The following is a 16,035-nucleotide window of genomic DNA, read 5'->3' as shown; positions in this document are numbered from 1 at the left end:
TCCCAGCTTTAATTCACCTGTACTGACCTCACATTCTGGATGATAGCGGGGTGAACAGGCCTTGGCTCGGGTGGCTGAGGTTCTTGATTATCTTCTTGGCCTTCCTGTAACACTGTGTGCTGTAGATCTCATGGAGGGCAGGTAGTGTGCCCCCGGTGATGCGTTGGGCAGACACCACCCTCTGGAGAGCCCTGCGGTAGCGGACAGTGCAGTTGCTGTTCCAGGTGGTGATACAGCCCGACAGGATGCTCTCAATGGTGCATCTGTAAAAGTTTGTGAGGGTCTTAGTGGCCCCAGCCAAATTTCTTCAGCCTCCTGTGGTTGAAGAGGTCTTCCGCCTTCTTCACCACACTGTCTGTGTGGTGGACAATTTCAGATTGTCAGTGATGTGTACACAGAGGAACTTGAAGCTTTTCAACTTCTCCACTGTGGCCCGTCGATATGGATGGGGGCGTGCTCCGTCCGCTGTCTCCTGAAATCCKAAAAATCAGCTCCTTAGTTCTGTTGACGTTGAAGGAGAAGTTATTTTCCTGGCATCACRCTGCCAGGGCCCTCATCTACTCCCTGTAGGCTGTCTTGTCATTGTTGGTAATCAGGACTACCACTCGTGTTGTCTGTAAACTTGATGATTGAGTTGGAGGCCTGCGTGTCCACGTAGTCATGGGTTAACAAGGAGTACAGGAAGGGGCTTAACACGCACCCTTGTGGGGCCCCTGTGTTGAGGATCAGCATAGTGGGGGTGTTGTTGCTTACCTTCACCACCTGGGGGAGGCCCGTCAGGAAGTACAGGACCCAGTTGCACAGGTCGGGGTTCAGACCCAGGCTTAATGATGGTGTTGAAGGCTGCGCTGTTGTCAATGATCAGCATTCTTACATAGGCATTCCTCTTATCCAGATGGGATAGGGCAGTGTYCAGTGCGATGGCGAATGCATCATCCGTGGATCTATTGGGGCGGTATGCAAATTGCAGTGGGTCTAGGGTGTCGGGTGAGGTAAGATGATCCTTAACTAGCCTCTCAAAGCACTTCATGGTGACAGAAGTGAGTGCTACGGGGTGATAGTCATTTAGTTCAGTTACCTTCGCTTTCTTGGGTACATTGCAAAAGTAATTATATTTTCATCATATTATGTTTTTCAGATTACATTATTTGTTATCATTCATACTACATAGGTTTTGACCATCCTGTAAGCGATTGTATCTTATATCCACAAWCATTCTAAGAAACAGGGTGCACACTGCACAATATCCATAGAACGGCAGCTATATAGAAAAATAGGATAAATATTACATTATGTTTGCAATCTCTCTCAACAAGATAGAATTTCCATGTCTGCTAGTGAGTTAAGGACGGAAGTGAGGTGGGGAGGTTGTGTGGAAACAGAGAAGCCCTCTGGAAAAACTACCCCACTTAGCAAAGGTGGGTGTCTGATACAACACCCAACCATATGCTCAAGTTTACAGAGTAACTTCCCATAGCACACCAGTGGGACCTCCTCAAGCCTTCTCAGAGCAGCAAACACATATCGGAGTATGCAAATCAGGTCTTCAAGGGGGCAACCTTGTACTGCACTCCTAGCAACATGATTTGCAAGGATCACAAGTAAATCAAGGCTTCCTTAGCACAAGGTCCCTGTTGCCTTAGGCGTTTGTTGTTATATCCACATTTTATTTCCTCCTCTATCAATCTTAATCCACAAATAACAGCTGCTTAGGCATTAACAATTTATATGTATAAGGAAGCGCCTACAATGCCGGATGAAATTCATCATTCGGTGTTGAGCAGACACAAAGCGCACCTTGAGTGTAAAAGCGTTCCCCTTCCCTCCCTGGGCGGTGAGTTCTCTATTTTCCATCCAAGTGCCCTGCCAGTCAGATGGCAGCCAAATCCTCAATGTTATAGGCTTAAAAAGTCTGTCATGTCACAGAATCCCAACGACTTAAACTGTTCAGAGAAGAACCCAGACTTCTCCTTGTTTATGGACACATTGTGTTCAGCTCCGAGATGCTTCATCTGAGGGATTACCTGCCTCCCACCTTTCAAGACACGAACACCTGGGCACCAAACTCATATGCATCCTACAACAATAAGCCCAATTCCCTCCAATAGTTTTCAACTATAATATGAGTAAGAGAAAGCGTGAAGGGGAAGAGAAGAGGAGAGACAAATCCAATAATACATTGGTGATCCTGATGAAATTTAAGTTGAACTGTGTAAAGAGTAGTCTGACAGACAATGACAAAACTGCTGGGCTCATAAGAGCCTATACATTGTCCTATTTGTTCAGAGGTACAGAACAGACCTACAGTAGAGGTCAAGCGTACAATGTGACAACTAACCAAGATTCCAGCAACAAACAAAACAGGGCACAAGCAGGTGTTGGTGTCTCACAGTATTATATGGAACCTTGATGCAGTAAACACAGTATGCCGTACAGACACCATTTTATAAGTGTTAACCATGTGCAACTACCACTGTGCTACGGTCCATGAATTTTAACTTCAGAAACAGAATTTCTTTCAGTATTTTTGAATGGTAGAGGGGTGAAACAAGTTTTCAAACACTATTTGGAGACGTCATTAGTTTTTCAAATGTCTTGAGATATTTAATTTATTAGGGTGTGAGGTGAGGCATTTATTTGTTGAATTAAGCCAATAGAAAATGCTTTGCTTTTCACAAATATAAAGAGGCATGTAAAAGTGTCTCTCAGGACATTCTTTCAGTGGAATTTAACCATCCAGCAACAAATTAATGGAACAAAAAAATACTTTGAAATGGGGTAAAGCCTTTGTGTATGTCTTACATCTTTTTCATTAAAAAAACATGTATTAAGATGACATTTTGCATAGAGAATTGATTTATATTCTTATTTTATTAACGTTTTTAGTATATATACAGTGGGGCAAAAAAAMATTTAGTCAGCCACCAATTGTGCAAGTTCTCCCACTTAAAAAGATGAGAGGCCTGTGGAAAATAAGTATTTGGTCACCTACAAACAAGCAAGGTTTCTGGCTCTCACAGACCTGTAACTTCTTCTTTAAGAGGCTCCTCTGTCCTCCACTCGTTACCTGTATTGATGGCACCTGTTTGAACTTGTTATCAGTATAAAAGACACCTGTCCACAACCTCAAACAGTCACACTCCAAACTCCACTATGGCCAAGACCAAAGAGCTGTCAAAGTTGTAGACCTGTCCCAGGCTGGGAAGACTGAATCTGCAATAGGGAAGCAGCTTGGTTTGAAGAAATCAAACTGTGCAGCAATTATTAGGAAATGGAAGACATACAAGACCACTGATAATCTCCCTCGATCTGGGGCTCCACGCAAGATCTCACCCCGTGGGTCAAAATGATCACAAGAAGAACGTGAGCAAAAATCCCAGAACCACACGGGGGGACCTAGTGAATGACTTGCAGAGAGCTGGGACCAAAGTAACAAAGCCTACCATCAGTAACACACTACGCCGCCAGGGACTCAAATCCTGCAGTGCCAGACATGTTCCCCTGTTTAAACAATTCTTGTCAATAGGGGACGCTATTTTCACTTGGAAAAAATCGTGCCCAATTTAAACGGCCTTTCTCTATTTCTAGATCATACAATATGCATATTATTATACTATTGGATAGAAAACACTAAAGTTTCTAAAACTGTTTGAATTATATCTGTGAGTAAAACAGAACTCATTTGGCAGCAAACTTCCAGACAGGAAGTGAAAATTCTGAAAACCCTAACCCTAACCCATTTTGCCTATTCAACTGYCTTATATTTATCGATATACATGCACTTCATACGCCTTCCACTAGATGTCAACAGGCAGTGGAAGGTGGAATGGGGTGTCTAGCTTGATCTGAGGTCGAACAAGAGCTTTTGGAGTGGCAGGTCAGGAATTTCCTTTCTCTACCAAGGCACGCGTAGCACCTCGATATTGTCTTCTGATAAGCGTTCGGTTTACACGGCGAATATCTCCGGCTCTGATTTTATTTGATACATGTGATAATAACATCGTAAAGTATGTTTTTTCAACCGAGTTTTATCAGATTATTCAACGTTTATTGGGACTTTTCCGTTCTTTGCATAGAGAGAAGATGGGAACGTTATCAATCTTGGCTAGCATTGTGGCGCGAATTCGACAGAAGAAAAGGACATTCTAAAACCAAACAACGATTTATTCTGGACCAAGGACTCCTTGTACAAGATTCTGATGGAAGCTCAGCAAAAGTAAGAACAATTTATGATGTTATTTCGTATTTCTGTGGAAAATGTTGATTCCTATTCTCTGCCGTTTTGGCGAGCGCTGTCTCGCAATAACGCAAGCTGTTTGTTATGGTAAAGTTATTTTTTTTAATCTAACACGGCGGTTGCATTAAGAACCAGTGTATCTTTCATTTGCCATACAACCGGTATTTTTATGTAAAGTTTATGATGAGTTCTTTGGTCAGATTAGGTGAGTGTCCAAAATATCTCTGGAGATTCTGGTGAATCAATGCTACGTATTCACAATGTATAATCAGGATTTGTAGCTCTAAATATGCACATTTTCGAACAAAACATACTGTCAAAACAAACTGTCATCTGATGAATTTGTTCAAGGTTAGTGATTAATTTGATCTCTATTTTGTCAGTTTTGTGCAAGCTATTTTGGCGGGGAGTAAATTGCATTGTGTGTTTGGCTACTGTAGTGAGCTAATAGAAATATATATTGTGTTTTCGTTGTAAAACACTTAAAAAATCGGAAATATTGGATGGATTCACAAGATGTTTATCTTTCATTTGCTGTACACCATGTAATTTTCATAAATGTTTTATGATGAGTATTTAGGTATTTCACGTTGCTCTCTGTAATTATTCTGGCTGCTTCGGTGCTATTTGTGATGGTAGCTGCAATGTAAAACTATGATTTATACCTCAAATATGCACATTTTTCGAACAAAACATAAATGTATTGTATAACATGTTATAAGACCGTCATCTGATGAAGTTGTTTCTTGGTTAGTGACTAATTATATCTGTATTTGGTCGGTTTTGTGATAGCTACCTATGCGGTAGAAACATGGTGAAAATATGCGGTTGAGTCTTTGGCTATTGTGGTTAGCTAATAGAAATACATAGTGTTTTCGCTGTAAAACATTTTAAAAATCGGAAATGATAGCTGGATTCACAAGATGTTTATCTTTCATTTGCTGTATTGGACTTGTGATTTCATGAAAATTATATTATATGATATCCCTGTCCCGTTAGGCTAGGCTATGCTAGTCAGCTTTTTTGATTGAGGGATGCTCCCGGATCTGGGATGGGTATCACTGAACCAGTACATGTCCAGCCCATCTGAAGTTTGCAGAGAGCATTTGGATGATCCAGAAGAAGAATTGGGAGAATGTCATATGGTCAGATGAAACCAAAATATAACTTTTTGGTAAACTCAACTCGTCGTGTTTGAGGACAAAGAATGCTGAGTTGCATCCAAAGAACACCATACCTACTGTGAAGCATGGGGGTGGAAACATCATGCTTTGGGGCTGTTTTTCTGCAAAGGACCAGGACGACTGATCGTGAAAGGACAGAATGAATGGGCCATGTATCGTGAGATTTTGAGTGAAAACCTCCTTCCATCAGCAAGGGCATTGAAGATGAAACGTGGCTGGGTCTTTCAGTATGACAATGATCCCAAACACACCGCCCGGGCAACGAAGGAGTGGCTTCGTAAGAAACATTTCAAGGTCTGGAGGGCTAGCCAGTCTCCAGATCTCAACCCCATAAATCTTTGGAGGGAGTTGAAAGTCCGTGTTGCCCAGCAACAGCCCCAAAACATCACTGCTCTAGAGGAGATCTGCATGGAGGAATGGGCCAAAATACCAGCAACAGTGTGTGAAAACCTTGTGAAGATTTACAGAAAACGTTTGACCTCTGTCATTGCTAACAAAGAGTATTGAGATAAACTTTTGTTATTCACCAAATACTTATTTTCCACCATAATTTGCAAATAAATTCATAAAAAATCCTACAATGTGATTTTCTGGATTCTTTTTTCTCATTTTGTCTGTCATAGTTGAAGTGTACCTATGATGAAAATTACAGGCCTCTCTCATCTTTTTAAGTGGGAGAACTTGCACAATTGGTGGCTGACTAAATACTTTTTTMCCCCACTGTATATATTTTGTATATATTGCGCTGTTAACCTATTCCAGCTGCATTGCTGAAATAAATTGTCATACAATGCAACTTCTTGATGAAACACAATTCAGTTAAGTTAAGGCATGATCATTTCAGAGGAAACGATCAACAAAGAAAATAATTGCAGTTGAAAGTTGTGCCAGTGATGGGAGAGTGATGATGTGTGGGGGAAAGTTCAACTTTCAGGGGATCTTTGAAAGGCCAACATGATATATACCATGTAATACATTGTACTGATAATATCTTATACACCCATCCAATCATTTTTACAGTGGCTTCAAAAAGTATTCACACCCCTTGACTTTTTACAAATTTTGTCATGTTAAAGTGGAACTAAATTTGATTTAATAGTACTTTCTGTGAACGATCCACACACAATACCTTGTAATGTCAAAGTGGAAGAAAAATTATATATTTTTTATTAAAATAAAACACGAATATATCTTGATTAGATACTGTAACTATTCCTGAAAATGAAATATGGAAATATTTAATTTACATAAGTATTCATACCTCTGAGTCACTCAGCCACTCAGGGACATTCAATACCATCTTGGTAAGCAACTCCAGTGTATATTTGGCCTTGTTTTTTTTAAAATTATTGTCCTGCTGAAAGGTGAATTTGTCTCCCAGTGTCATTGGAAAGCAGACTGAACCAGGATTTATTTTAGGACTTTGCCTGTGCTTAGCTCTATTCCATTTCTTTATTCCCAAATAACTCCCTACTTCTTGCCAATGACAAGCATACCCATAACATAATGCAGACACCACCATGCTTGAAAATATGAAGAGTAGTACTCAGTGATGTGTTGTGTTGGATTTGCCTGGTCTTTGTGGTTGAATCTGTGTTTGAAATTCACTTATCAACTGAGGGACCTTACAGATCATMTTATGTGTGGTAAAGAGATAGGGGAGTCATAAAAAAAATCATGGTAAACACGAGTATTGCACACAGAGTGAGTTCATACAATTATTATGTGACTGACATTTTTACTCCTGTACTTATTTAGGCTTTCCTTAACAAAGGGGGTGAATGCTTATTGACTAAAGACATTTCAGCTTTTCATTTGTAATCAATTTGTCAAAAAATMTAAAAACAAAATTCCACTTTGTCATTATGGGGTATCAGTGAAACTAAATCTAAATGTAATACATTTTATATTCAGGCTGAACACAACAAAATGTGGAAAAAATCAAGGGGTGTGAATACTTTCTGAAAGTACTGCAGGTATTTTGCTTCTACTCAAGTCTAGTCTACCTCTATTCACTAATGAATGCACTACCTCTATTCACTAATGAATGCACTACCTATCTGCATCTACAGCAAACGGTCACAGTGAGTTATTAATCCCAGGGTTCTCCTCAAAGAATGTAAGAGAGGCGCTGTGCCACTATTTGTTATCCAATACAGCCATGTTTTGCTCTAGATTGCAGGAAATGGCAGTTACAAGTGTTCAAAAACACAACGTTCAAAGGGCCTCCCCCAGGCCATACATGGCAGCATCACCTTGTTAAAAAATCCTGGGGAGAACCTTGTGTCCAATACATTGCTTTAGTAGCATGCTAGTTTTGATATGCTAATGTTGATATTGGGACAGAGCCAAAGTGAACTCACTGGCTGCAGATCCTCCATGCTTATGGGAAGCTCTCTCAGAGTCGTCAGCAGATCCAGTCTGGTGCTCAGGTAAGGAATGTTACACATCTGTAATGGGTTGAAGCAGTTATACAGTATGAGTAAATTACAGTCACATAATGTACACACACACACACGCATGCATGCGCGCACACACCACACAAAAATACACACGAACAAGCGCGCACACACACACACTAACACAATATCCCACATCCTATTTACATACTCTCCTCAAGTCTTCTTTGACATGGAGAGCAGCTATATCTAAGAGCTAAGATCCCCTGGGCTGCTAGTGGGAATGCTGTGGGACGTCTCGTCTTCAGTCTGATTCAGCAGAGGCTGAATGCTTGACACTTTGAAATGATTGGCTGATCTGCCTCGTCGACCTTTGGTTTAGTTGCTAACCTCTAATAAATCATCTGGGTTGTCACGCCGACCGTCTAGCTCATGCTCAAGTGCATAAGGCTTCAGAAGCCAAAGGGCCTTGGTCTGATGGGGGATGTGTGAAATATGCTAGGGTTGGGGTTACTTCTTTATGTCTGTGATTGTTCATCTACTGTTTTAGGGCAGACTAAATGTAGCTATATATCAGGAATTATATTTTTCAAGGCTCGATGTCTAAAAGGCTGGCTGTCTAAAATCTGATCTATACTTCCAAAATGTTTACAAAAGAGTTTAAATGTGTGTTTTGAAAGATCAACTTTTAGCATTTCTGTTATCCTAAGGATGGCAATGGGACTCACTACTACCCATCATTCCCATAGAGCCTAGGGTATCCACATACTGTAATGCTAAGCTGTTTCACCATGGGAGGTGTTACTGTCACAATGCCTCCTAACATATCAGACCTCCAGAAGGACATGGCTGGCTGACCCTGCTCCCTGGAGCACCTGTCATCTCTTCTGCCCATCATCAACCACATGGGATACTTTTACAGTGTATCTAGAGGTGAGAACCCTCATCATATAGTATGTGTGAGAGGAGGATAAAGGTTACTGAGGACACAGCAGCAATCCAGCAGGACAAGGAGAGTCAGAGGAAAGTGCATATTATTACCATGCAAATTGTAGATGCCGAAATGACATAACATCAACGTCCTGGAAAAACCTTAAACTTTCCCAGTAATGTTAAATATGGTTAATTTTGTAGATCCATCATATCCCCTCAAACATTCACAGGGTATTGTGAATCATTAAATTGGTCCTCGACTCATGAAGCATGCACAGCACATGAACAGTAAGAGCTTCTTTCAATTTATGTCAACAAAATCAAAATTAGCCAACATTAAGGTTTTTCCAGGATGCAGGTGATAAGTAGGTATATTAAAGCATGAGTCATGGAAAGCATGGCATGCGAAGGCACTTACCTCCATCATAAATAAATAAATAAATAAAAACACAACATGTAAATAGTGTTGGTCCTATGTTTCATGAGCTGAAAAAAAAAAAAGATCCCAGAAATGTTCCACACGCACAAAAATATTATTTCTCTCAAGTTGAGCACAAATTTGTTTACATCCCTGTTAGTGAGCATTTCTCAACATGCAGATCTGACACAGACCCCTTATAGGATTTATACATTTCCACATCGTCTGACGTAGGTAGACATCTATAAATGGAACATTTCACTGTGGGAGTTCTTTGTTAACACATAAATCACTACATAAATCCCTTTCATGTCATAAGAGAGGTCCCACTTGATTGTGTCATAAGTCAATAAGCAATGTCAGGGTTGAGTAGGTCTGCTTTGCTTCAGACCGAAACAGTGGCTGATATCTATAGTGTGGCATTTCATCCTTCTTCAACATCAAATAATAATTTATGCAAAATATAATTCCTCAGTCAGTCAGTATAGTGGTGATACATAGTCAGAATGGCAGTGAGGCTTTGGCAATTGAATAAAAGTAGTCACTTTTGTACTTATAAGGCATAAATTAAAGTGAAATACAACAAACACTTTTTCACAAACCACACTCTGCTTCATACAAAATAAGCCAGGGTGTCATTTAAGATCATGCTATGTGATGCCCCCTCTCTCTGGCTTTGTCTGAGAGCCATATGCTAAGCTGATTTCCAGTGGCCTGGAGAAAGGGGAGTGATTAAAAGCCAAGTAGCTCAGATGGCCTCTGTCAGCTCCTATAAAGCAGCATGACCGTTGATGCTGGCCACAGCCATCCATTCATTCACTTGCACTGAGTTTGAACCCAGATCCAGGCCTGGGAATCTTCCAAAATGGACTCTCTTCTCCTCGCTTCCTCTGTCATTTGAGTGTGTTTCAACTCCAAACCAAAGATGTACTTTTTCGTGAGCCTAGGGTTGTGTCGTTGAAGTAGATCTATAGAGCTATAGCCACAGATCATTAATACTGCAGGCCCAGTGGGGAGTGGTTTCTGTCAGAGATTGTATTCCTGAGGCCCATGCCATGCCACATTAAAATTGATATTACGTTTTCATAGAATAAATATAATCCTCTATGCGGTACATTAGATCAGCGTTCCTTGAGCAGATCAGCAGCTCACAAAATAAAGCACTGAGTGAGTAAACTGGTAGGACGTAAGACCGAGACCCACGACACAAGCATTTTACCCAGCGGTATAACAGCTGAGAGAAACTCAATAGTGCCCATCTCCTCAAAAACCTCGCTAATGAAAATTTCATTAGTAGTCTGCTCTGGTAAAAAGGTTCTGGCACTAACTTAACTTGCCATGTCTCACTAGGATCCATTGCTGTATGTACATGTATGTTCCCTTTATGTACCCTGCATTTATAACACTTGATGTTACACAACCTAATGTTTTACCAACTACACCCCTTACTGGGCTTGTGCATGTAGGCTACCATGCAAAATGTTTTACTAGTGCCCTGCATTGGACTTGATAAATCCCTGCATCAGGTCTGAATATTTTGTTTTCCTCAGTGCAGACAACTGCGGTTGTATCCAAATTCGAGATGTATCTGCAACATGGATGTGTTTTTCTGACATAATCCCTTCTTACCTCCTAAGGGAAGTGATCTGTTCATCAGAGAAGCCTCCCTCAACCTCATTAACCAAGAACAGTTTGTCTTTCAGTTCTCCTGGCTGCACAGGGAAACTTTTGAGGAAGATATCTGGGGGAGCAATAAAAATAAACAAAATCAACAATGACAAATTAAAGCTTTTCTCTTGACAGTCAGAAATGTATGGATTTTCTGACTTTACCTGAAACTTGGAATTAAATAACTACAAAAGCATTTTGAAGACAAAAGGTGCTTGAATTAATTCTCTCCTCTCAAGTGCCTTTGGGTTGTGCACTCATTTGCATTCTATCAAATCTGAACTAATGAACATTTTTGTTTTACCTGGGAGGAAAACAATTCATTAGTAGTACACTACCATGCTAAAAACAGCATATGGGATGGAATTGTTGTGACATGCTGCAGTCAGGGATGGATTCATGCACTGATTGAGTGACACCCAGTTCAAGGTTAGGGTTTGAGAAGTAATGTGGCAGCGAGCTTCTATGCTATTCTCCTCGTCTTAATTTGATAGGTCGACCGTCAGTGGAGGAATTAAAAAGCACCAATCTGACACGGTTGTGCGGGGTCCTCACGGCACTCCGCTTCTTTACGTGAGGATAATTCTGCTCCAAAGCAAGAGGTCTCATCTGGAAGGAGAAATAATATGTATTTCATACTGTACATCACAAGGCCGTTCTAAACAACACTCCACAAACATATTCTATTACCTTCCTTTCTTCCCACCTAAATATGTCACCTTGTGTAACGGCAGCCTTCCTCCTCTTCACGAGAAGAGGAGGTGTAGCAGGGATCGGACCAACACGCAGCGTAGCCAGTGCTCAACATGTTTAATAGACGAAACCGTGAACACTTACAAAAATACAAAATAACAAACGTGGCAAACCGAAACAGTGCTATCTGGTGCAGAGAAACACAAAGACAGGAAARAACCACCCACAAATCCCAACACGAAACAGGCTACCTTAATATGGTTCCCAATCAGAGACAATGACAAACACCTGCCTCTGATTGAGAACCACATCAGGCCAATTAACAATCCCCACATAGAAACACAAAACATAGAATGCCCACCCAGCTCACGTCCTGACCAACACAAAACAAGGAAAACACACAAGAACTATGGTCAGAACGTGACACCTTGGATGAAACGTTGAATACGAAAATGGAACATGTTGAGTAAATGTTGAAAAGTACAAGTATAGTGGTTAGTCAGTCACGACCCTTGATGTACCGATTTGCTTTGGCTGTAATGTGACAGGACTGATATGTCAAGTCTTGTGACATCAAGACTGAAGTTATTTTCTATTCAAATGTCACTGTCTGTGTCGCAATTAAACATGACAAAATGTGTCACATCCAGTGATGACAAAGGATAATCGACTGTTACATTAAAAAGGTAGAGCACTTACAGCTCATGGACTTCACAAAATCCTTCACAAAATAACACATGATTCCTCACCGGAGGGTTTTGGTCTAGGCTTTTACGTCACATTCGAAATTACATAATACAGCGTTCAAGAAAAAGAAGGTAGGGAAGCCCTGCTAAGGTACACAATGGTAGGTCTTTGTAGACAGAAGGTMCTCTTTGGTAAAAGGGTTAAATTTGTCATAAAAAATAAACGGAGGACCAAGGCACTCTTCATATAATTAATTAAAATGCCTTCATTTGTATGGCATGTTCAATGGAACAAAGATTTTAACTCTGGCGCGTTTCGTCCTTGACAAAGGCCACGCATCCGAAACGCATCAAGAGTTTGAAAATCTTTATTCCATTGAACATGCCAAACAAATAAAGACATTTTAAAAATATGAATAGAGCATTCAACTTTATTTTATGATTACTACACTTACAACATTGTGTTTAAGAGCGGTGATGTTCTATAAAATATTACGCTTTAAAGTCATGACCTGATGTTGCTAAACTCAGCAAAAAAAGAAACGTCCTCTCACTGTCAACTGCGTTTATTTTCAGCAAACTCAACATGTGTAAATATTTGTATGAACATGATTCAACAGACAAACTGAACAAGTTCCACAAACATGTGGCTTACAGAAATTGAATAATGTGTTCCTGAACAAAGGGGGGGTCAAAATCAAAAGCAACAGTCAGGTTCTGGTGTGGCCACCAGCTGCATTAAGTACTGCAGTGCATCTCCTCCTCATGGACTGCACCAGATTTGCCCATTCTTGCTGTGAGATGTTACTCCACTCGTCCACCAAGGCATCCACAAGTTCCCGGACATTTCTGGAGGGAATGGCCCTAGCCCTCACCCTCTGATCCAACAGGTCCCAGGTCTCAATGGGATTGAGATCCGGGCTCTTCGCTGGCCATGGCAGAAAACTGACATTCCTGTCTTGCAGGAAATCACACACAGAACGAGCAGTTTGGCTTGTGGCATTGTCATGCTGGAGGGTCATGTCATGAGGGAGGAGGATGTCTTCCCTGTAACGCACAGCGTTGAGATTGCCTGCAATGACAACAAGCTCAGTCCGATGATGCTGTGACACACCGCCCCAGACCATGGGTTTGTGCCCATAGGCAATGTTGTTGCCGGTGATGTCTGGTGAGCACCTGCCTTCCAACAGGCCTAAAAGCCCTCAGTCCAGCCTCTTTCAGCCTATTGCGGACAGTCTGAGCACTGATGGAGGGATTGTGCGTTCCTGGTGTAACTCGGGCAGTTGTTGTTGCCATCCTGTACCTGTCCCACAGGTGTGATGTCCGGATATACCGATCTTGTGCAGGTGTTGTTACACGTGGTCTGCCACTGCGAGGATGATCAGCTGTCCATCCTGTCTCCCTGTAGCGCTGTCTTAAGTGTCTCACAGTACGGACATTGCAATTTATTGCCCTGGCCACATCTGCAGTCCTCATGCCTTCTTGCAGCATGCCTAAGGCACGTTCACACAGATGAGCAGGGACACTGGGCATCTTTCTTTTTGTGTTTTTCAGAGTCAGTAGAAAGGCCTCTTTTGTTTCCTAAGTTTTCATAACTGTGACCTTAATTGCCTACTGTCTGTATGCTGTTAAGTGTCTTAACGACCGTTCCACAGGTGCATGTTCATTAATTGTTTATGGTTCATTGAACAAGCATGGGAAACAGTGTTGAAACCCTTTACAATGAAGATCTGTGAAGTTATTTGGATTTTTACAAATTATCTTTGAAAGACAGGGTCCTAAAAAGGGACYTTTCTTTTTCTGCTGAGTTTATGTTCCTGCCTAGCCTTATGCCTCGATCACACCTACAGCGTCATTGTGTTTTGGTACACCAGAAGTACATTTCCAAAGGAACGTTGCATTTGCCTCGCAGCAGTTGCAGTGCTTTCTGTGTGGTGTATACATTGGATTTATCGAACGTATGCATCAAATTGTATGTGTAGACGGCTTGACAGAAATGGTAGCATACATATCCAAGTGATGCTGAGTACCATTATGCGCAATGAGGATGTAGGTGTGATTGAGGCTTTAGCCTTAGCAGAAAGTGTTAGAAACAGAGAATTTAGCTTGTTTATTGGCTCTTCGCCAAACAGTTTTTTTTAATCCTGACAAATTAGGATATGGAAATGTAAAGTGTATCCCACTGGGAGCGAAGTGAGACACAGGTGTTTTTTGAATTACAAATCCAGTCATTTCTCAGTGTGCGTCCCAAATGGCATCCTAATCACTTCATAGTGCACTACTTTTAGCTAGGGCCCATAGGGCTGTAGGGAACAGGGTACCATTTGGGACACATCCTCAGTCATCAATTAGACAAACTAGATTAATGCTCTCAACACAACCTTGATTAGACACACTTACATAAGAGCATACTAGGGAGCTCTCGTGTCGAATCAATCACCGTATTAATTAAGCACATATTTTAAAGTACAAGAAGGGCAAGCTCTGGGATGGCACTACACAGTGCACAGTCTAATTTTTCTTCTTAAAACTGAGAGATGTGTTTGAATATGAGACTTGGGTGATGTTGCTCTCTCTGTGTAAAACATCTAATGGAATAATCCTATGAGGATAACTAGTCTCTTTTGCTTGTATTAGAGAACTGATCTTTACAGCCTTATAAGCTATAAAACAGATAAAAGGATCTAGCATATCCAACTGGCTAAAGCTAAATCCCAAAACATCATCTGCTTGCTACTTCAGGAAGCTAACTAGCTGTATAAAATGTGCTTCACTCAAAGTTGCTTTGATAGGGACATATTTTTCTAATAAATTTAGTCCAACACAGTGTGTTTGTTATGTAATAGCTGGAAAAATAGCGGGTCATGCCCTGAGCAGTGGTTATTGGCTACTTACACAACGGGTGGGTCTAATCCTGGATGCTGATTGGTTAAAATCGCATTCCAGCCAGTGTCTATTCCACAAGTTACCACTGGCTAAAGCTATGATGTTGAAATGCCTATTTACTCTGTTCCATCTCACTGCGCAATCCGCTGTCTCATCAGCCCAGCCAGACAATTTATAACCTCGATCTCCACTGTAAAAAGCATCTAGACATTTCTTTTAGACTAGCAATTGGTTTTCAATAGCGCAGATTTGTATAAAACTTGCGGTCAGTTTCTCTGACATTTGCAGCATTGTTTCAATATTTAAAATTCGATCTCCAGCTGTTCCATAGTAATGAATGTGTAGTGGTCTGGAGTCGGGGCGAGACAGACATGCAGTCAGCTTTTCTCAGCCAGTCGAAATCATGAATCAGCATAATTTTTATGGACATATACAAAGAAATGTCAATAGAAAACAGGTAAAACTAAATGAAATGCAGCTAGTTTGCAGACTTTCCAGCTTCAATTTGAAGTGATTGTGTTAGCTGTGTTGTTGGCTAGCTCCTCTGAACAACAGTGTCTTGACAAGAGTGCACATTTTATATGCCAGGTGAAATCGTGCATCATTAGCTCATTCTTATAAATGTATCCAAATAAATGTAAGTAGAAAACAGCTTAAACAAATGCAAATGCGGTTACTTTGCTGTTATTCTGGCTTCACTGTTTGACGTAACTGTAAATTAGCCGTAATTGCAATATTTACCTGGCGCTAACGCTGCAGATAGCACTACTGGGCGATCTGAAAAGTTAGTCAGTCATCAGTAACATAATACTTTTAGCAAAAAAAAATATTTTCAATGTACAATCTGTAGAAACAATGGGAATAGAAAGGTTCAGAACTTTTGTGAAACATCACAGCACAGTTGAAAAATATGGCAAATAGAAATCAAAAC

The 16,035-nt window shown here is 40.8% G+C and overlaps 1 protein-coding gene across 3 annotated transcripts in view; it reads right to left on the bottom strand.

Moving 5' to 3' along the window:
• The window catches only part of LOC111976359 (formin-A-like), a 29,691-nt gene extending 16,469 nt beyond the window's left edge, over positions 1-13,222 (bottom strand). Inside the window, exons 1-2 of one of the 3 annotated variants that reach the window (XM_024005143.2) lie at positions 10,801-13,222; positions 7,785-7,871 (exon numbers count right to left, since the gene is read on the bottom strand). In XM_024005143.2, the coding sequence (XP_023860911.1) occupies positions 7,785-7,871 (87 nt within the window). In that variant the 5' untranslated portion in view covers positions 10,801-13,222. Of the gene's footprint in view, positions 1-7,784; positions 8,877-10,800 lie in introns of those variants that run through there. The other 2 variants (XM_070448029.1, XM_024005142.2) reach the window with 2 other exon arrangements.
• Positions 13,223-16,035: the final 2,813 nt, after the last annotated feature.

Source organism: Salvelinus sp. IW2-2015, linkage group LG17 (assembly GCF_002910315.2).
Source record: "Salvelinus sp. IW2-2015 linkage group LG17, ASM291031v2, whole genome shotgun sequence".
Lineage (NCBI taxonomy): Eukaryota > Metazoa > Chordata > Actinopteri > Salmoniformes > Salmonidae > Salvelinus > Salvelinus sp. IW2-2015.
Note: the sequence above shows the minus strand (reverse complement) of the source record. Positions and strands in the feature narration are given on the sequence as shown.